The sequence below is a fragment of the Anabrus simplex genome, chromosome 2 (assembly GCF_040414725.1).
Source record: "Anabrus simplex isolate iqAnaSimp1 chromosome 2, ASM4041472v1, whole genome shotgun sequence".
NCBI classification, from domain to species: domain Eukaryota; kingdom Metazoa; phylum Arthropoda; class Insecta; order Orthoptera; family Tettigoniidae; genus Anabrus; species Anabrus simplex.
The window spans coordinates 31,735,179-31,757,933 of NC_090266.1; the positions used below are offsets into that span (position 1 = coordinate 31,735,179).

General features: G+C 41.7%; 2 protein-coding genes across 2 annotated transcripts in view; one reads left to right on the top strand and one right to left on the bottom strand.

Annotated features, from left to right (window-relative positions):
- The window catches only part of LOC137498433 (zinc-regulated GTPase metalloprotein activator 1-like), a 562,086-nt gene that overhangs the window by 405,487 nt on the left and 133,844 nt on the right, over positions 1–22,755 (top strand). The gene's annotated exons all lie outside the window — the stretch shown is intronic.
- LOC136863883 (alpha-tocopherol transfer protein-like) overlaps positions 1–22,755 on the bottom strand; it is a 78,052-nt gene that overhangs the window by 42,481 nt on the left and 12,816 nt on the right. The window contains exons 2-3 of the mRNA XM_067140268.2: positions 4,355–4,512; positions 915–1,074 (exon numbers count right to left, since the gene is read on the bottom strand). Of these exons, the coding sequence (XP_066996369.1) occupies positions 915–1,074; positions 4,355–4,502 (308 nt within the window). The 5' untranslated portion in view covers positions 4,503–4,512. The remainder of the gene's footprint in view (positions 1–914; positions 1,075–4,354; positions 4,513–22,755) is intronic.

Sequence of the window (22,755 nt, forward strand, 5' to 3'; positions counted from 1 at the left end):
ATTTGTCTTGCCTGTTTAGTAATGTAATTTTTATGTCTAATGTATTGTAGCTGATGATGTCCCGTAGGGGAAGTAACATGTACTGGATTTAATAATGTATATATGTATTGAATAGCGGACCACTTAAATATAATATTTAATTTATTCTTAAATATTCGCTACTTTTTTTAGAGACAATACGGGTTTTTATCTAAAATGAAGCCGTTAAAGCTTGTTACATGTAAAACATAGTTGTGTTTAAGAATAAGTTATATTTTGTTTTACATTTTGGCCTTTATTTGATTTTCTTAGTTTCTTGAAAGTCATTTTTAAGTAACTTATTAATGTGCCTCCATTTTGTAATATACTGCATTTTTATGCAGTGTATAATGTTCTAGTGTTGAAGGTCTAAATTTGGTGTTTTGGAACTGATGTAGGCCTACTCATATAACGGTTTGCTCGTAAATGTAGGTCCTATTGAATGCAAGAAATAACAGTGCGCTCCACTAAACAGTGTTCTCAAAATCTCGAATATGAACGTGAGATATGATACTGTGTGTTCTTTTATTTGTCAGTTCGTTCCCAGGGACTTTCAGAGTGGCCAGATACCACTGGCGTAACGCGATTGTTGAATGAGAGCGTAGAACTGACGATAGTTCGGAATAGTAAGGTTTGAATGAATCCAGCGCGTTTTCTTCTATATTACGCCGTAAAATCTATTACAGGGATATCTGAATTTAACTGCGAAGTACAGGGGTTTCTTCTGCATTGACTGAGAATGTTCTGCTTCCTCTAGCTTTAGAAAGCTAGTGTCATCGGAGGAATAGCAACAGTTTGCCTTTTTCCCCCCCTCTCTCAGATAGAGGCAAAATAGGAGAAATAGAGAACAGGTATGCTTTATACTCCTCAAATTGAGAGAGAGAATGGGTACTCACAGAGTTTCAGCACACTGCTGCATTGTTGATGCCGTCGGGTCTCTGTCGCTGAAGAACTCTGGGACAGCGCCACGCACGGTGTAGTAGGAGTCCAGCACCCGCTTGGTTCTCTCCATGCTGTACTTGCAGCCGAAGAGAAATCGTTCCAGGAAGCGATCATCTACATATAAAGGGAGCAAAGCACATATTAGTGTGGTGTGACACGCGACCACGAGACACGCATGCTCGCATGTACTGCCTCAGAACGTCATCAGTAATTGTGTCGTCGATTCATAGACGAGCTCAGATCAGTTGCGTAATGTGTTACTCACACGCTACAGGCATGGGCATGGAGTGGTCGTGGATTTCTGTTGTGCAAGGTACGCTATTTCAGTAAATAACAATTCTCCTCATGACGTTTATAAGGGTTGTTCATTTGAAACATAGACGGTAAATAACTAACGGGGCAGCCAATAGATGGCAGCTCAGAATGTGGTCAGTCTGATATAAGCGTTCGCTAAGTACAGAAAAAAAAAATTGAAGCACCATTCGTGTTTAAAGGACACATCCAAACGAACGTAAGGTGACATGATTCCGTTCTTGTGCGAAGAATGTGCTTTGGCCGGGAAACTGCCACGAAGTGTTCTTGTGCTCCAACACGCTGCCAACGCAACAGTGGACAGTAGGCACTGTTTTCGCTAGGGTCTTATGTATCACCCGCATTACAGCCAAGATCTCTCAAGTTTGCCCGGCGCCATGGCTAAATGGTTAGTAGCTGGTCTTTGGTCCAAAGGGTCCCGGGTTCGATTCCCGGCTGTGTGGGGGATTTTAACTTTCATTAGTTAATCCCGGTGGCTCGCACCTTTAGCATTATAATTTATCTTAAATAGGGCTTCAGCCTCACAGTCCTGAAGATAAAGCGTTTCATCGCCGATCAAGCGGTTCGGGATGCTGTGGAAGAATACTTAAACAAGGAGGATAAAGAAAAACTTGTTCATCATTTAGACTGGCGCCGGAATGGTGAGGATGATTATCGGTAGACTCCCTCGAACGCTCATCAGTGTGTTGCCGTGGTTTAGTATATCTTGTCCAATGTAGAGTAAGTTGCTAGACACCAATCTGTGGTTCAGCATTCGTGCAATGTAGTTAGGAACACCTAAAGACTTGACCAGACTTATTTGTTAGCAGTAGAGATGTTTGTTCGAAGTATTCGTTTCATGATGCGAAGGTAGGAATTACTTTGAATTGGTGAGCGATACGATTACTGAACAGAGTCCAGCACCAGCAATCATGGAGGCGAATTTATTGTCGAAATTAAAGAAAATGCTACCTCCGTCATGATGTACCTTGTGAAATTGTTCGATGTATTATGCGTGAAAGAAAAATCTCGCTGATATTTCGTATTCTTCTAATAAATGCACTCTCATGCAGTGGCAAGTCCGTACTTTCTAGCATAGCTGGTTTTGGCGTTATGTAACTTATGGAATTTTGGGTTTTGGATGTTGTGGTTTAAAGTGAGTACGTCCATGCTGTTTATATGCTGTGCTCTTTACTTCATACTGTTAAACTTTTTTTTTTTCATAGTCATAATGACTTTCTTGTATAATGAGTGCGTGCTACTTGGATGAATGACCCCAGCTTAGAATCTGCCTGAACATTGAACTGAACATTCCTTGGCCAAAGTTTTTGCGTTTATATCGATTATGGATAGGCCTACTGTGGAAAGCGACGGTGACACTGGCTGAAATCACATTTACATTTATTGCAGGAGTTAATCGACGCATGCACAGTGAGTGAGTACCGTGAGTAATATCAGTACTAGAGGTCGGAATCATATGCACTATTGTATACTCTGCAAAATATGTGTTTTTCCTCTAGGAATAAGGTTGGTTCTCCAAATATTAACTGCTGAAGCAGAATACTTTTAGCTGCTTTTTCTTTTGGCATGATTTCTAGTGGTTACTGATCTTTATACAACGAAGAAGTGAAAGTATAGGTTATAGAATCAATATGGCGGCGGCTCCGGTGAGCTCGTAATGCACTAAACAGGGTTGCCAACATCGGCGCATTATCCACAGATACTGAATAACACGAAAGATGAACGGTAAAGATAGGTTAGAGCTACAAAATATTGGTCTGGACAAGACAATTTGTCTGGACTGGTTATGTCCTGCTACTGACAAGACCGTAGGAACATAGAGAATGGTGACATTATTTAGTTTCAGGCTGTTTCTATTTTATTTCTTCTGTATAAGGATACGTTTTGGGGGCGGGTAGGTTGGTCCCTGCCACGTATCGAGGAAGGATCTCTTCTCTCTGCTACTTCAGGTCTCGTAAAGCGTTATCTTTCTGTGATTCCAACATCGGAACCGAGTACCAAGACGCCACTGGAAAAAAACGTACACATTGTCCAGCTCTTGTTAAGACTGTCAACAACAATTCGAACGGAATTTTTACATATTAATTTATTTGCATTATTGTATCGGTTTGAATATTAATAAGTTATACAGTATTATACGTTGTTTTATACAAAATAGTAATAAATCCTGTAATTATGCATTTATATGCAGGTATGTCAAGAATATGCACATATTATGCACCATAAAACTTAGCGAATCGATTTCAGATGGTATGAATCGCCTTTATTTCGTATGGGCATACAAACAAAACATGCAAATAATGCCGAAATCCGCCCTTTAGTCATTACTTTCGGATTCGTGCATTCCCTAACTGGACCGCAGATGACATGGTCCGATAAGTCGCTATCAGTTATTTCGGGTTCCGATTCGGATATGAAGTTATAGACCTCGTGAAGGCACCGTACAGGGTGGTGGTGGTGTTGGTGGTGGTCTCTTTGCATGAGTTGGATCACTTGGCTTTCCTCAATATGCCGTTGGCTACTACGTCGCCGCACTACATGGTGACCATTTTCAGTCCCTCATGGACTTCGTATAGGCCTACCTTTCACCAGTAGGATGATTCACCGTTTCGTCGATGTACAATTGTCCAGGTATATTCCAGAAGTATTTTGGACTGTTCGAACGAATGTGTAACCCCCATCTCCAACTATTGCCAATCCAGTCGAATATTAGTGCGAACTTATAGAGAGATCCAGTCTCACTCAATGGTCTGGACCTAAAAGTAGTAAGGAGCTTTCTACTGCTTTTAAGATGGGATGACACCGTGTCTTTTTCGAGATCTTCTTGTGACTTGAAGAATCGATGCCGCATCGAGTTTCTGTAGTTCACCGTGTCGGAGTTGATATTACAATACATTCCGTTGTGCTAACTATAAACTGTGATTTGACACTTATTAAATCTACAACATAAATATATAGTTATTTTCTAAACTTATTTATTCTGGTACTGGCGCTTGCAACATTGCCACTCAATCCACTACAACAAAATCCCAGCAGAGGACTAAAGAAGCTAAATTACTAGAGCAGGAAGAGATGTACCTACCGTCAATTGTAGGTAAATGTGGCTGCACGGCCAACCATTGTTTTAGTTGCCGGATATCTTCTTCAACCTTATCACGGGTCCGAAACAGGTCCTTGTCAATCCGCTTTTGGATATCTGGCGTTGGTGGGAGGAGCAACTGTGGCGTCATGTTGATGCGTCTGTGAACATAAACATATTTAAAAATATTATACAGATATTATTGCAGTTTCGCCTATCAATGCCTTTCTTAGTCACTGCGTCAGCATCACGGGGAATTTCATACAAGAAGTTTCACCACACTTCTTACTTGAAAAATGTGACGTACTATATTCATAAAAGATGTGTTGGAATTCTAAGCATTAAAGCCTGCCGTACGCAGTTCCCGTGGACTCTTAATTTACATAAGGCTTCTATGATAGCGGACAGCGAATATCCATCTTTTTTTTTTTTTTAAAGAAGGAAAATAATTCCGTGATGTTATTTTTTCCTGTTTACGATGTACAGAAACGTGAATGATGAACGTTTAAAGATACCTATTTCTTTAATAATCACTGATACATCTACCTTTTACCCTTCTTCATGGATGTCGTAGTTTGTCATCTGTCTCATTGTATAGGCTGGCGGGAAATTTAACTTTTATTATTGTGAGTTAATATTGAAGGTAAAGAGATAACTAACTGGTACTGAGTAATGGCATTTAGGACAAGGTCATTTACTGTGGAGGCTTTGAAAGGTGGTACTTCTAAGGTCATTAGAGCTGCAATAGTATTTTCGGACTCGATAGGGAAGGCAGCGCCTATTCCTCACTCATGATCACGCCTAGTATTCCTTCATATCACTATGTGCTTCTCGGTTTACCTACATTAACATGATCTTCGATAGTTATTTCTGAAAATCCAGCCAGCGTTAAGCGTGGTAAAGGTTTCGCCCTAATTATAAATTTAGTAACATTTCGTTGTGGGTTAGCAGGGTCCTTGAAACTAAAATATCTGCATAGAGGGATAGCGTCTTTTACTATCCACTGAATTTATTGAACTACTGAATGAAAACCTACAACCTGTTTTCCAGTCATTGACCGGGTCAGGGATGGAATGAATGAAGTCCCCATCTTGCGGCGAGGGTAAGGAACTGTTGCCGGCTGCCGAAGCCTGTCGCACTCCTGGGGCAATGATTAGGGTAATGTCTGACAGATGAAATGTAATGACACTGGAGAGTATCACTGGAATGAAAGATGACAGGGAAAACCGGGGTGCCCGGAGAAAACCCTGTCCCGCCTCCGCATTATCCAGCACAAATCTCACATGGAGTGACCGGGATTTGAACCACGGAACCCAGTGGTGAGAGGCCCACACGCTACCGCCTGAGCCACGGAGGTTCCAATTTATTGAACTCGAGTGATCACACGACACACCGGGGCGTGGACCTCCTGTTCTTCTCCACACAGTATCTCACTGCAGAACAATCCGCAACCAGCAAACCTCGTTAAACTCCGCGTAGCTGTCTGACAGAATCATTACCGGTACCGATAAATTGACTCGTCACGAACTCGCGACCGTCTCAAGACTATTTACTTTCTCTCGCGATTCACTGACTTACCTCATGTCGCATGACGTCACAAGCGCATATGTATGTTTCTGAAATGATTAAATCTATATATATAAAACTAGCGAATGTACCCGTGCTTCGCTACGGTATTCTACATTGTATTCGAATATCGAAGTAAATAGTGTACATGCAGTAGATACGATTGTTTTAAAATTGCGTGTCTCTTAGCGTTATCCGAGAAAGAGCATGGGGAGGTCCCCGTACGTTGTTTCCAATGTAAAGTGTTTGTTACGGATTTGTGATATAACGGCAGGCTCACTTGCCTACTGCCATTCACAATCGAGTTGGGAGGTTTACATTATAATTGCAGGCCCCATTGCCTACTACGCGGACAGAATCGATTTGGGGAGTTTTCGTTAAAATGGCAGCCCCCCTTTGCTACTTCCAGACAGATTACAGTTGAGGAGTTTCTATTATAATGGCAGGCAATTACCCTACTATCACTCGAAATTGAGTTGTGCAGTTATCATTATAATGCCAGGCCCATTTTCCTACTGCCAGCCAGCTTACAGCCAGTCACACCAAGTTGGTGAGTTTCCATCAAAATAGCAGGCCACTATGCCTAATGCCAGTCACATTTTAGATGAGGACATTTCTTTATAATGGCGGGCACCCTTGCCTACTGCCAAACACAATCGGGTAGGGGAGTTTTAAGCAAAACTGCATGCTCACCTGTCTTCTGCAAGTCAAATCGAGAAGGGAACTATTCATTACAATTGTAGGCCTTCCTTACTAATGACAGTTACACAGGAGTTGGAGAAGGAACCCTTTCCTACTGCCAGTAAAAGTCGGTGTGGGGAGTACTGATTACAATAGCAGACCCACCCTTTCTCGGTCGCTAAAAATCGACATCAGTGAATATATATAGATCGACATACGAAAGTATATGCGTGTTTACAATATTGAAGACCTTCATTTACAGATTAACTGCTACTAAACGTACGTCATGTCGACAAAGGATTATACCATAAGACACGCCGGATTTAGTGGCCTAAATGGCTGGTCCTATGATATGTCATCTATTCATGGGTCAGATTGAGTTAGAAACGTGGAACAGGGTAAAGGTTTTGTAAGATTATCTCACATTACATTACTTTTCGGATAATTATGTGACAGCTACATACATAGCATTTGGCTCACATATGGCTACTGGGTGGGCCAATTTTCGTGAAGAGTTTGATGATTCTGTATTTCATATAAGTAGGCTAATTGAAAGTATGAATTATGCATGTGAAAATTCCAAATTGACTTAACATCGATTAATAGAGAAAAATCAAACGTAAAAGGGATACATATACGGCAAAAAGTCATAAGACCAAGGTTGTAGATCATTCCAAATTGAGCGGAGATTGTGAAATCCGTTATGTGATAGGAATTTCCGAAGGTCTGCACCATCATTAAAATTGCCAGCATATTTCGATATTCTTCGCGGATAAAAAGTGAAAAATTTAATGATCTAGGATGTTTTCCGTTTGTTACAGGCTAAAACGTATAATTTTATCAAATTTCAATTATCTTCTTTTTCTTCTGGCAGATTATGCCGCAATCTGGATTTTGGGCGAGGCGGGTAAAAATTAGGACTTTCAGGAAACTAAACCAAAAATTATGGAGATGGTCATTATTACCCCTTAAACGGAAAGCTGTACGAAAATTTCGCCAAAATAGTCAGTGTAGAGGCACACAGTCGTTACGATTTAATATATATAGATAAGGAATCTGCTCCATGTAAAACACTTTTTTGGCTATGTCCGCTGGACTTAACCTGCAAAAGTGACCATTCATGATATCTCCCTTATTAATCCTCCTGACGAAAAAATGCACATGAAAAAAAAAAAGGTTTAGAGGTGGAATTCCATCACGTTTGGTCGATTTCCAGTCAGATTGGTCTTGTTCTGTATATATTGTGGAAGAGTAAAATCACGATTTCGGTTCCCTATAAACCGCCAGTCCATTCCGGAACATGAAATGTCATTTACGTTTAAAACCTACCTTTGGACAGGTGGATGCTAAATATAAATTTTGGTTCGAATGTCTTCAGTAGTTTTCAAGTTGTAAGGAATACGCTTTACACGCACCCGCTCGTGAGTTAAGTCCGATGGGACTTGTACAGAAAAACGGTCCGTTAATGATATCTCCCTTATTAATCCTCGTATCGAAATGATGCACATGAGAAAAAAGGTTTAGAAATTAATTTCTACCAAGGTAGGTAGATTTCCATTAAGTTTGGTTGTGTATATTTTGTGGAAGTGCAAAATCACTATTTCGGTTTCGTATATTCTAAACCCCCAGTCAGTTCAGGGATTTAGAAACAATATTTGCCCAAAAACCTATCAAGGACAGGTGTATTCTAAATATGAGTCTTGGTGGAAATACATCCAGTAGTTTCTAGCACTCGCGTACATACGGCGTAATTAAGGAAGAAAATAATACAGTTAAGAAAGTTGAAAGTAATAGAAAATGGATTATAACTGAGGACAGCCGGATGACGACAAATATGTAAATGCCAAGTGAATGTATTGGAAAATCAAATGCCCCTCAATAAATTATGCTAGTGTGAGTTATGGATATAATAAAGCGGTAACAGAAGAGAAATTTAGGTCCAGTGATTCTTAGATAAACAAATAATAAGAAGATGACTAATGGTGTTATTACTTAATCTATTCGAGGGCGGTTATAACATACAACGATATTCCGCCAATATCCCGCAGATAGGCCGATTGACGCCTCTCTTGCCTTCTACCCAAGGAACAACCACGAATTTAAAAGCATGATGAGGAAAATGGCAATACGTTACTTCCCTGCTGTCATGCAGTCAGAGACGTTGCCATGGTAACCTGTAGGTTCGTTGTCGGTCTATCGGTCACTCAGTGCAGAGCATGATACCAGCGGAAAATTGTAAATTTCTCCGTCATGTGAAGAGTAAGGTAAATTATGAACATAACTAAAGTTGATTATAATGAAGAGACGTTTCACGTGCGGTAAACTAAGTTTACAGAAAATCAATAGTATAAGATAAAATGGAGGAAAACCATTCAAAGATTTTAAAATAATATGCATATCGAAACCTTCCCCGGGATGAGTGTACTCTAAACATGAAGTTTGGTTGAGGTCTATCTAGCCGTTTCGAAGTGATGGTGGAAAAACCGTTCAGGATTTCCTATAAACCCCCCGTGTATTCGAAGATTTTAAAACGATATGCATATCGAAACCTTCCCCGGGATGAGTATACTCTAAATATGAAGTTTGGTTGAGATCTATCCAGCCGTTTCGAAGTGATGGTGGAAAAACCATTCAGGTTTTCCTATAAACCCCCCGTCTCTTCAAAGATTTTAAAACGATATGCATATCGAAACCTTTCCCGGGATGAGTATACTCTAAATATGAAGTTTGGTTGAGATCTATCCAGCCGTTTCGCCGTGATGGTGGAACAGACAAACAGACAAACAGACACGAAACGTAAAAACCACCGATTCGGTCTTGAGTTGACCTAAAACGGATAAATATCTGAAAAATTGGCGAAACAAAAGAAATTACAGACAGCGGACTCCCTACAATTTTATTTATATAGATAACATGTCCTGACTGACTAACTGATTCATCATCGCCGAGCAAAAACTACTGGACATAACGAAATGAAATTTTGAGAATACATTTATATTACAATGTAGGTGCTCGCTAAGGGAGGATTTTAGGATATTCCATCGCTAAGGGGGTGAAATTTTAAAATGGGTATCTATATATCAGAACTGCATAAGTATACAGATGTAAAAATTGGTATTTAGAATCACCTTTAAAAATAAAGAAACACGTATTTTTTTGTTTTCGGAAAATCCCAATAGGAAGAGTAAAAAGGGTGAAAAATATGTTGAATGCCTTTAATGAGGATACTTATATCTCAGACGTTGACGAAATTACAGACCTAAAATTGGTATTTGGGAACTCCTTCAAAAATAAAAAATTAGTATTTTTTTGTTTTTGGAAAATCCAATTCATGAGGGGTGAAAAGAGGGGGTGAATTTTTAAAATGAGTGTATCTATATCTCAAAACTGAAAAAGGTTAACGGACGTAAAATTTGGTATTTAGAATCTCCCTTAAAAATAAAGAAACACTTTTTTGTTTTCGGAAAACGTCAATAGCAGGGTAAAAAAGGATGAAGAAGTGGTTGAATACCTTTAATGGGGATACTTATATCTCAGAAACTGAAAATATTACAGACCTGAAAATTGGTATTTGGGATCTCCTTTAAAATAAAGAAACACGATTTTTTTGTTTTTGGAAAATCCAATTATGGGGGTTAAACAGAAGTGACAAATCGGGGTGAATTTTTAGAAAGATGCTATCTATAGTATAGCTCAAAAACGTAAAATATTACAGACGTAAAAATTGATATTTGGAATCTCCTGTAAAAGTAAAGAAACATAGGTGATTTGTTTTGGAAACTCTACTTAAGGGGAAGTAAAAAGGGGGGTGCAATTTTAAAATGAGCATTTCTACAGTATATTTCAAAAACTTAACATGTTACAGAAGTGAATAAAGACGTATTTTTTTCGAAAAAGCCACTTGGGTGGGTGGTAAAAGTGACTGAAAATGGGGTTGAATTATTTTAATTAGGACACTGATACCTCAAAACCTGAAGATGCTCCAGGCGTGAAATTTGGTATAAGGAATCTCCTTTAAAAATAAAGAAATACGTGTTTTTTGTTGTCGGAAATCCACCTTAAGGGGGAAATGGAAAAATTAATTGAATTATTTGTATGAAGATACTATTATCTCAAAAACGAAAGATTTTGCAGACGTGAAAATTGGTATTTGGAATCTGCTTTAAATGTAAAGAAACACGTATTCTCGGAAGATCCAATGATGGGTCGGGGCGGGGGCGGGGGGAGGTGAATGAATTGAAAAATTAATTGAATGAGGATACTTACATCTAATAACATCTAAAGTTGTTACAGACGTGAAAATTGGTATTTGGATCTCCTTTAAAAACAAAGAAAAGTGCGTTTTGGGGGGGAATCATCTTGGGGGTTGGCGGTGATAAGGAGTTGAATTCCTTTTATGAGGACGCATATCTCAAAAACTGAAGATATTAGAGTCGTGTTATATTTAGAAGATCCTTTGCTATTAAAGAAACTCGTATTTTTTGCTGGAAAAAACATTTAAGGGGGATTGTGAAAGGAAGTGAAAAAAACTGAATTCTTTTTATGGGGATTCTTATACACTTAAGAAAATGGAAATTGCAACACCATGAAGGCATTGGTCGTTTGTGCTGATTTTCGAGATATGGAACGATGCCATGTAGGTATGTAAACGATCAAAGTTTCAGACCCATGGGATTGTTGCTACAGGTCTCCCCACGTGATTGGTCCCGGAGGAATCAACTCCAGTATATGGACTCTGGTGTAGCGTAGTTGACTTGCAGTCTGTGCAGTGATGTGTTCCCCGTCAAACATGCCTCGACGACAGAGAAGAGCACGCTATCAACAACTGTCGCCGTTTGAAAGGGCTTGGATAATTGGGCTGTGTGAGGCTGGATTATCGCTAAGGACTGTCGCTGCACGTGTTGGCCGACAGGCATCTACGGTACAACGTGTATGGCAGCAGTGGTCAAATGAAGGTACCCACACTCGTAGACCTGGCACAGGCCCAGCGCGACAGACAACTGTGAGATAGGATCGCCGCATCATTCGGATGGCCCAGATGGAACCCCATGCAACAGCAGTGCAAATTCGAGCAGCTGTGGCACCCCACGTTACACAACGAACAGTTGGGAATCGCCTGCGTGCAGCTGGCTTACGAGCCCGTGTCCCTGCAGAAGGTGTTCCATTGACTCCACAACAGCGACGTATAAGGCTGGCCTGGTGTCGAGAAAGATCGACGTGGGTCGACGAATGGCATAGGGTCGTCTTTAGTGATGAATCTCGCTTCTGTCTTGCCCGCAGTGATCGCCGGAATCGTGTGCGCCGACGTATCGGGGAGAGGGGCCGCCCAGATCGTATTGTCGAGAGGCATACAGGGCCAACACCAAGCATTATGGTCTGGGGAGGTATTGGCCTTAGTGTGAAATCACAATTAGTGCTTGTTGAGGGCACTGTATCAGAGAAAGTGAATGTTGTATGGAATTCTTTCGAGGTTGCATTCGGGAGACGTGCTTTTCAACTTGCAGAATTTGCAAAAAATGTAAAATCTTATTCAGGATGCACGTAAGGCCTCAGCTTTTATCGTGTGCGAACATTTGTGGTCATGGAACGTTTAGTGTAACCATGATGATGATGATGATGATGATGATGATGATGATGATGATGATGATGATGCTTAATGGCTCGTGGCCTCCGAAGAGGCCTGGTGCAGATCTTTCAGGTTGACACCGTATAGGCGACATGTGCATCTGTGAGGATGGGGCCGTACCTGTGATGAATTCTTAATGCGGAAGACTGCACACACATCTAGCTCCCGAGCCATTGGAATTAACGAAGGTTAAAATCCCTGGCCCGGCCGGGAATCGAACCCGGGATCCTCTGGACGTGCTGAAGATGAATTTAGCGACCGCCGAGCGAGTAGGTAGGCGGTTTGAGTCAGATAGCTGTCAACTTCCTTTCAGAAGAATTGTGGGTTCGTGGTGTCCTGTACTGGCTGTACCTTAGTTAAGGTCACGACTGCTTCCTTTCCAATCCTAGCACTTTTCCTATCCCATCGTCGCCAGAAGACCTGCCTGTGTCGCCCAAGTTGACGGTTTCGATCCCGACTCTGGCCAGCCTCGTGTCGGTGGGACAAACGGCCCCTCGGTGTCTGCGAAAACCGCTAAAGTAGTTAGCGAGCCTTAAAACCAATTCTTCTTTTTGCTAGCCATTTTTTCGAATTACTTTGGATTGGTGCTGTGTGGTGATTGAGCCGGATGTCTTTACTAACGCTAACCTTATGTGTGGTTTTATTCACTATTGCGTGTTTCTGGGGTGTGTAAATGAAAATGTGTATTTAGGCGAACACAGATTCCTAGTCCCAGAGCTAGAAGAATTAACGAGACGGCCGTACGCTTCTGTTTTCGGTGAACAGCTCGGGTATGACTTGAGCCTGTTCATTTTCAGTAAAATCTTGTTTTGATTTAATGTTTTTGTCTACCCTTTCAGAACTATTTATTTTGAAATATGTGCCAGTTTGTACTTCCCATTGATAGGTATGTATGTTCTTTTTTCAGTTTTTGTTTCGAAATCCGCTCATTCACTTCAGTAGCAGTGTATATAGTACATTGATAATTGTTGCTATGCAATGAAAACCTCGTTATTCCACTCGCGAGGAATCCACGTTTCTCCATCTGCCTTGTGAAGGCTTGCAGGGGATAGAAGACTCCAGCAGCGGTCGAATAATTGAACTCTAGTTAAGCGATGAAAATGCCGAGCCTCCGTGGCTCAGGCGGCAGCGCGCCGGCCTTTCACCGCTGGGTTCCGTGGTTCAAATCCCTGTCACTCCATGTGAGATTTGTGCTGGACAAAGCGGAGGCGGGACAGGTTTTTCTCCGGGTACTCCGGTTTTCCCTGTCATATTTCATTCCAACAACACTCTTCAATATCCTTTCATTTCATCTCTCATTCATTAATCATTGCCCCAGAGGAGTGCGACAGGCTTCGGCAGCCGGCACGCTTCCTATTCTCGCCGCTAGATGGGGCCTTCATTGATTAAATTCTTGACCCGGTCGAATGACTGGAAACAGGCTATAGATTTATTATTATTATTATTATTATTATTATTATTATTATTATTACATACAAACATACATTAACATTATAGACTGTTATGCATTTCAGCGTTCAGTCTCCAAGCCTCTGTGAATTTACTAAACGTCGCCACAATCCTCGATTTGCAACTAGTGTTGTGGCCTCATTTAGTTCTATACCTCTTATCTTTAAATCGTTAAAAGCCGAGTCTAACCATCGTCGTCTTGGTCTACCTCTACTTCTCTTACCCTCCATAGCAGAGTCCATTATTCTCCTAGGTAACCTATCCTCCTCCATTCGCCTCGCATGACCCCACCACCGAAGGCGGTTTATCCGTACAGCTTCATCCATCGAGTTCATTCCTAAATTAGCCTTTATATCCTCATTCCGAGTACCCTCCTGCCATTGTTCCCACCTGGTTGCACCAGCAATCATTCTTGCTACTTTCATGTCTGTTACTTCCAACTTATGAATAAGATATCCTGAGTCCACTCAGCTTTCGCTCCCGTAAAGCAAAGTTGGTCAGAAACCAGAACTATGTAAAGATAGTTTAATCTGGGAGCTCATTTCCTTCTTACAGAATACTGTTGATCGCAACTGTGAGCTCACTGCATTAGCTTTACTACACCTTGATTCAATCTCACTTACTATATTACCATCCTGGGAGAACACACAACCTAAATACTTGAAATTATCGACCTGTTCTAGCATTGTATCACCAATCTGACATTCAATTCTGTTGAATTTCTTACCTACTGACATCAATTTAGTCTTCGAGAGGCTAATTTTCATACCATACTCATTGCACCTATTTTCAAGTTCCAAGATATTAGACTGCAGGCTTTTGGGACAATCTGCCATTAAGACCAAGTCGTCAGCATAGGCCAGACTGCTTACTACATTTCCACCTAACTGAATCCCTCCCTGCCATTTTATACCTTTCAGCAGATGATCCATGTAAACTACGAACAGCAAAGGTGAAAGATTACAGCCTTGTCTAACCCCTGTAAGTACCCTGAACCAAGAACTCATTCTACCATCAATTCTCACTGAAGCCCAATTGTCAACATAATTGCCTGTAATTGTTTTTAATAATCTACCTTTAATTCCATAGTCTCCCAGTATGGCGAACATCTTTTCCCTCGGTACCCTGCCATATGCTTTCTCTAGATCTACGAAACATAACACAACTGCCTATTCCTCTCGTAGCATTTTTCAATTACCTGGCGCATACTGAAAATCTGATCGTGACAGCCTCTCTGTGGTCTGAAACCACACTGGTTTTCATCCAACTTCCTCTCAACGACTAATCGCACCCTCCCTTCCAAGATGCCAGTGAATACTTTGCCTGGTATACTAATCAATGAGATACCTCGATAGTTGTTGCAATCCTTCCTGTTCCCTTGCTTATAGATAAGTGCAATTACTGCTTTTGCCCAATCTGAAGGTACCTTACCAACACTCCATGCTTTTACTACTCCGTGAAGCCATTTCATCCCTGCCTTCCCACTATACTTCACCATTTCAAGTCTAATTTCGTCTATTCCTGCTGCCTTATGACAATGGAGTTCACTTACCATCCTTTCCACTTCCTCAAGTATAATTTCACAAACATCATTTTCCTCCCCCCTTGAGCTTGGCTATTCACAACACCACCAGGATGATTTCCTTTTATATTGAGAAGGTGTTCAAAATATTCCCTCCACCTCTCCAGTGATTCCCTGGGATCTATTATGAGTTCACCTGAATTACTCAAAACACTGTTCATTTCCTTTTTCCCTCCCTTCCTAGGATTCATTATTTATTTTTTTCATTTTTTTGCTAGTTGCTTTACGTCGCACCGACACAGATAGGTCTTATGGCGACGATGGGACAGGAAGGACTAGGAGTGGGAAGGAAGCGGCCGTGGCCTTAATTAAGGTACAGCCCCAGCATTTGCCTGCTGTGAAAATGGGAAACCACGGAAAAGCATTTTCAGAGCTGCCGACAGTTGGGTTCGAACCTACTATCTCCCGAATACAAGATTCTTTATTACTGTCCAGAAAGGCTGCTTGACCTAGCCTTTCCAGGTTATTACCAAAATATTCCCATGACTTCTTTTTGGATTCAACAACTATTTGTTTCGCTCTGTTTCCTTCATCTACATACAAATCCCTGTCTGCCTCGGCCCTTGTTTGCAGCCATTTCTGATAAGCCTTCTTTTTACGGTTACAAGCTGTTCTCACTTCATCATTCCACCAAGATGTTCGCCTTTTCCCATCTTTACACACAGTTGTTCCTAGGCATTCCCTTGCTGTTTCTACTACAGCATCCCTGTATGCCAGCCATTCACTTTATATCCTGAACCTGTTTACTGTCTACTGTTCGAAACTTCTCACTGATCATATCCATGTACTTCTGTCTAATTTCCTCGTCCTGGAGATTTTCTACCCTTATTCGTTTGCAGACAGATTTCACTTTCTCTACCCTAGGCCAAGAGATACTTAGTTCACTACAGATCAGATAGTGGTCTGTATCATCGAAAAATCCCCGGAAAACTCGTACATTCCTAACAGATTTCCTGAATTCGAATTCGAATTCGGTTAAGATGTAGTCTATTATGGATCTGGTACCCCTAGCCTCTCTTGTGTAGCGGTGAATACCCTTATGCTTGAAGAATGTATTCGTAACAGATAAACCCATACTGGGTTGAGGCGCTGGCCTTCTGACTCCAGCTTGGCAGGTTCGATCCTGGCTCAGTCCGGTGGTATTTGAAGGTGCTCAAATACGTCGGCCTCGTGTGGGTAGATTTACTGGCACGTAAAAGAACTCCTGCGGGACAAAATTCCGGCACCTCGGCGTCTCCGAAAACCGTAAAAGTAGTTAGTGGGACGTAAAGCAAATAACATTATTATTATTATTATTATTATTATTATTATTATTATTATTATTATTATTATTATTATTATTATTATTATTATTATTATTATTATTAAACCCATACTAGCACAGAAGTCCAGCAAACTCTTCCCATTCCCATTAGCTTCCATATCTTCCCCATATTTACCAATCACCCTTTCGTATCCTTCAGTTCTATTTCCAACTCTCGCATTGAAATCGCCCATTAGCACTATTCTATCCTTGCTGTTGACCCTGACCACGACGTCGCTCAATGCTTCATAAAACCTGTCAACTTCATCCTCATCTGCACCCTCACATGATGAATACACGGACACAGTTCTTGTCCTAATTCCTCCAACTGACAAATCTACCCACATCATTCGCTCATTTACGTGCCTAACAGAAACTATGTTGCGTACAATGGTATTCCTGATAAAGAGCCCTACCCCATACTCTGCCCTTCCCTTTCTAACACCCGTCATGCACACTTTATAATCTCCTATCTCTTCCTCGTTATCTCCCCTTACCCGAATATCACTTACTCCTAGCACATCCAGATGCATCCTCTTTGCTGACTCAGCCAGTTCTACTTTCTTTCTTCCATAAGCCCCATTTTTATTGATAGCTCCCCGTCGAATTCCATTTCGTTCGGAAAGTTTGTTTCCAAGGAGTCCCTCGCCTGTCAAATGGGAGTGGGACTCCGTTACTCCCATAGGTCCGAGGCTTGCTTAAAATGTTCTGAGCTCGGTGAATTCATGAAGCAGGATGCTACCCTACTTGCGCATAGTCCAAGTGAGGATATCTCCTCTAACGGTTTATGGACCACCGGTGGATTGTATAGTCCTAGCCGCCTGAGCACAAGGAGGGCCAGGATTCAGAATATGTCCGAAATGCCCAATCCCATTCCATAGCAACTGGTATCCCGACTCTCAGGACCACTTACTAGGCCACTCAGCCGTTGCCCATGGTTCACGAACTAGGACGTGACTACAATAACCCACAAACATGAACCATTTATTATTATTATTATTATTATTATTATTATTATTATTATTATTATTATTATTTGGCAACCAGCAACAATCATTTATTTCTGGTATAATCGCAACTTACTTGTACTTCTGGAGTAAGATGGTAACACAATTGGATTTTGGGGGTACGCCAACCAAAACGTTTGAATACCACTGCTCTAAACCGAAAACCTGATCAGTGAGCCATGGAGCCGAACACACAAAACCGAGATCATTAAATTATTAAATGTGTGAAAGACCTTGGCCAGACTGAATTATGTCCCGAAGGAGTTATTTAGTGTGCCAGGTTGTCGTACTGAACGGGAATCGAACTCGCAGTGTTAAGTTTCAAGGCTAGCAGTCCACGTGAATCTCGAGGAGTTGTCGTGGCTCGGTGGAGGGGGAGCTGTAACTAGGCTACAGTGAACAGGTTCTCCAAGGAAGTCACTGGCCGGCTGTGACCCTGACTGCCTGCTCACACTTCCTCGTCATGGACTACTTTTCAATGTCAAGTGATGATGTCCTGTGAATTATTGTTTGCTAACAAGCTACTGTTAGCAGTTGTGTGCAACGGATGCAACCAGGGTCTTCGATTCCTTTGACACTACGAATGCACTCTCCCAATTACGTGTTAATTTTGCTAATGATTTATTTGTCGGGATATAGTTGTCTGCTCATCTGCCCGGTGTGTGAGTGGCAATGCCCTGTAACTGGTGCTGTGTGTAACTATAGTTATTTCAATTCAAAGTCGTCATCAAATGACAAGTCCATACTTAAGGCACTTCTGATGATTAACACTACAGTAGTGTGTGAAAATGAAAATCCACAGCCTATTTCCAGTCATTCGACCGAGTCAGGGATGGAATGAATGAAGCCCCTATATAGCGGCGAGGATAGGAACTGTGCCATCAGGCGAGTTGGCCGTGCGGTTAGGGGCGCGCAGCTGTGAGCTTGCATCCGGGAGATAATGGTTTCGAACCCCACTGTCGGCAGCCCTGAAGATGGTTTTCCGTGGTTTCCCATTTTCACACCAGGCAAATGCTGGGGCTGTACCTTAATTAAGGCCACGGCCGCTTCCTTCCCACTCCTAGGCCTTTCCTATCCCATCGTCGCCATGAGACCTATCTGCAACATAAAGCAAATAGAAAAAAAAAAGAATTGTGCCGGCTGCTGAAGCCTGTCGCACTCCTCTGGGGTGATGATAAATAACTGACAGATAAAATGAAATGATATGATATTGGAGAGTGTTGTTGGAATCAAAGATGATCGGGAAAACTGGAGTACCCGGAGAAAAACCCGTTCCGCCTCCGCTTTGCCCATCACAAATCTCACATGGAGTGACCGGGATTTGAACCACGTAACCCAGCGGTGAGAGGCCTGTGCGCTGGCGGCTGAGGCACGGAGGCACTTACAGTAGTGTGTATCAGCAGAAATTATAATTTATTAGAACCCGTTTTCGGAAACTAAATTCCATCGTCAGTAAAGCGAACTCCCCGCCAGTGGTAATTTATATGGACATTTTGGGATTTTTAAATGTAACTCTTAATCATTATAATTGTAATGGAGTTTAGTTTCCCAAAACCGGTTCTAATAAATTTTCATATCCAGACTGTATTTTATAAGGATAAGGAAGGTAGCTCGAGAATCAAAATAAGGTTTCTTCCCATCATTTTCTTGGAGTTAATGTGGAAAGAATAAGATTTATATCTGCTGTGATTCTGACTACACTGGGGCTCGAAACTTGTGTCTCTGAACAGTGCAGCTTCAAAGTTATATCGTGTAGTGTGAGCTAATACTCTCAGACTGGGAAGTTAAGAGCAAAATATTATGCCTTGTCTTACTGGCAGAAGAATTTCCATAACCAGACGAGTCCTAAAAACGCTAACGCGGAATTAGTGATTTATTTAGTATATGGGTAAATAGGACACTGTGCTTTAACGTCGCACCAGCTCATGTAGGGTTGTTGGCGACATTGTGAGGAGAAAGTGAAGAAAGCGAGTATGACAGCCGCAGCATGTGCCTGGTGTGAAAATGGAAAACCGCGGAAAACCATCTTCAGTTCTGCCGACAGTGTGATTCAAACCCACCATCTCCCAAATGCAAGCTGACAGCTACACGGGAAAGATCGGTGTCAACGATTAGTACGTATTATTATTATTTAGGCAAGTCCGGCTCCCTGGCTGACTGGTAAGCGTACTGGCCTTCCTTACAGATGGCACTGGGTTCGATTTTCGGCCGGTCGAGGATTTTTGCTTCATGTCGTTAATTTTCATGTTTCGGGGATTGGATGGTTTGTCTTAATACGCTTCTGTTTATCTACACACAAACCTCCACAGAAATACACATGAGGTTGGCGACAGGAAGGGTATCCGGCCATAAAACTGGACCAGTTCCTTGTCAAATAACGACCCCGAAAAATTGACATAAAGGCCAACAACAACAAAATATGAATTAGAAGATTATTTAGGCGAGAAATATTTTGAGTGTTTTGACGGGTGTAAAAAAGAAATTTGCTTACTTTGAACATTGATATAGGAATTACAAAGATGTTTCTGAGCGCTTTCTTCTGTAGCGTGGCATTGAATGGAAGTGAAACATGGAGGATAACTGCGGTAGCTCAGAAAGAAAGAGAATAGAAACTTTTGAAATGTGGTGTTACAGAAGACTGCTATTTGCTTTACGTCACACCGACACAGATAGGTCTTATGGCAAAGGGATAGGAGAGGCCTAGGAAGTGGAAGGAAGCGACCGTGGCCTTAATTAAGGTACAGCCCCGGCATTTGCCTGCTGTGAAAATGGGAAACCACGAAAAACCATCTTCAGGGCTGCCGACAGTGGGGCTCGAACCCACTATCTCCCGATTACTGGATACTGGCCGCACTTAAGCGACTGCAGCTATCGAGCTCGGTACAGAAGACTGCTGAAGGTAAGATGGGTAGATGGAATTACGAATGAAGAGATACTGAATCGAATTGGTCAGAACGATTTGGCGACATGTGACCAGAAGAAGAGATAGAATAATAGTACACATCGTAAGACACCCAGGACTTGGTCAGTTAGTTCTTAGGGAAATGTAGGCGGTGGAAACAGCAGGGGTGGGCCAAGGTATGAATATGATGTAGTAGTTACGTAGAAATGGAAGGGTTAGTACAAACCAGGCTGTGGACTGATGGCCCAAACAACAACAGAATGTCTCTTACGTTAGGTTGTAGTTTCCGTGACTGTTCATATCGTCAGCATAGTCGAACTGCTCATCGTTAGTTCGTGTGGACGTTTGTGTTCAGTGTCCACTCATTAGATATCAATCCCCAGGACGAAAGAGTAGGACCGTGAAATTCTTCGAGAAGATGCGTAGACATCTGTTTCCGAACTTTTTTGTTCCGGGGAACCCTAAAAAGATTTAACTAAACGTTGGGGAACCCTGGCTGCCTGAAGCATATTCTAAGCTGGGCCAAATATAAAATATTGTTGTACAGTGGGCGGAGCCAAATCGCCTATATTTTCAACACAATTTTAGAATATCTATTTAGTTCTCTCTACAGAAGTACACTGATTTTAATCATACAACTTACAAAAAATGTGTTTATCAGAAGCAGTATTTTTTTCTTAATGCGAAAGCATTTGAGATAGAGAAGTTCGCAATAATACTGTCTCTGCAAACCATTTTTTTTGAGTCGATCCGTCTTAAAAGGTAAGTAGTTCTTGTGTCCGCCTCCGTACGTAACGGTTAGTGTTATTAGCTGCCGTCCTCGGGGGCCTGGGTTCGATTCCCGGTACTGCCAGGAATTTAAGATTGGCAGGAGGGCTGGTATGTGGTTGGAATGGTACATGCAGCTCACCTCCAATGGGGATGTGCCTGAAAAGAGCTGCACTACCTCGGGACGAGGACACGAGTTCACTTCACAACAGTTCTTGTAATGCATCATTCACTTGACACATGATATTTTGTTTGTTGTAGTTCTTGCTTTTTGTGTAAAGGGGCCTGATATCTAGGTCATTGGCCAGACGATATTTTGGGCTTGACGCTTGAAGCACGATATTTTAATCTTGGTTGCAACTTTGATAGGTAAACTTATGTCGAATCATTTGCAACTTTCGTTTGAAGCGTCCACTACAGAAACACAACGGTTGAATGATGTCTTTTCGTAAAATACCGTATGCATTTTGCAGCAGGCCCGGCGTACACTGACATTGCAAGTGTTTCTCTTCGGCAGTTAGGATGTCTGGTCGGAAATTATAGGTTCGTCTGGGTCAGTTCGTGTTGCAAATTAAGTTGAGTGGGAGATTTACATTCTCTTGTATGTGGGTAGAAGATGGATTCTTTGCATTATTATTTAGCTACAGTTATTAATGTATGGATGCCTTCCGAATCCTTGGCTGAATTGTCAGCGTCCCGGCCTTCGGTTCAGTGGGCCCCGAGTTCGATTTCAGGCCGAATCTAGGATTTTTGCCGCGTCTGGTTAATTTCTCTGGCTTGGGGACTGAGAAGTTGTGTTTTTCCCAGTGCACTCCCCTCGTATGCACATAACTCGCAATAGTGAATGCATCCCTCCGCATAGAGATGGCGTGTGCAGTTTTCACTACTACTGCACTGTTTTATTATTTTGGTTAATAATTTCGTGTGGCTATTGCTAGCGTGGTTCAGCCCTTGTAAGACAGACCCTCCGATGAGGGTGGGCGGCATCTGCCGTGTTTAGGAACTGACGTGTTATTGTAGTGGGATGTATGAGTTGCGGGGATGTTAGGGACAGTACAAACATCCAGTCCCCGAGCCAGGGATGATGGGGGGGGGGGGAATGAAGATGTAAGCTTTCAAACTTCTGGTGCATCATGTGATTTGTGATCATAGCCTGGATTCAAATCTCGGTGACTCCATTCGAAATGGAAGATGCGATAACTGAGAGACATCGGCATTACTTCCTTACTAAGGTGGCCGCTGTTTGAATCCCGGGCAATTCATTTTATTTTATTTTATTTTATTTTATTTTATTTTATTTTCTCTGGAAGGGAAGATCACGCTGTGGTTCTGATTGCGATATCAAAGGTCATATAAAACTACAAGCCTGCCTATGTCTATGTGTACTGGCCGCTGCAGATATGGAGCAAGTTTTTTCTCTTCAATCTCTGGTTTTCCCTGTTAATGTTATGTCAGTAACATTCCGTAATATTTTATTTATCGTCCGGAGGTGTTCGAATGGCGTCCTTAGTGATAGATGA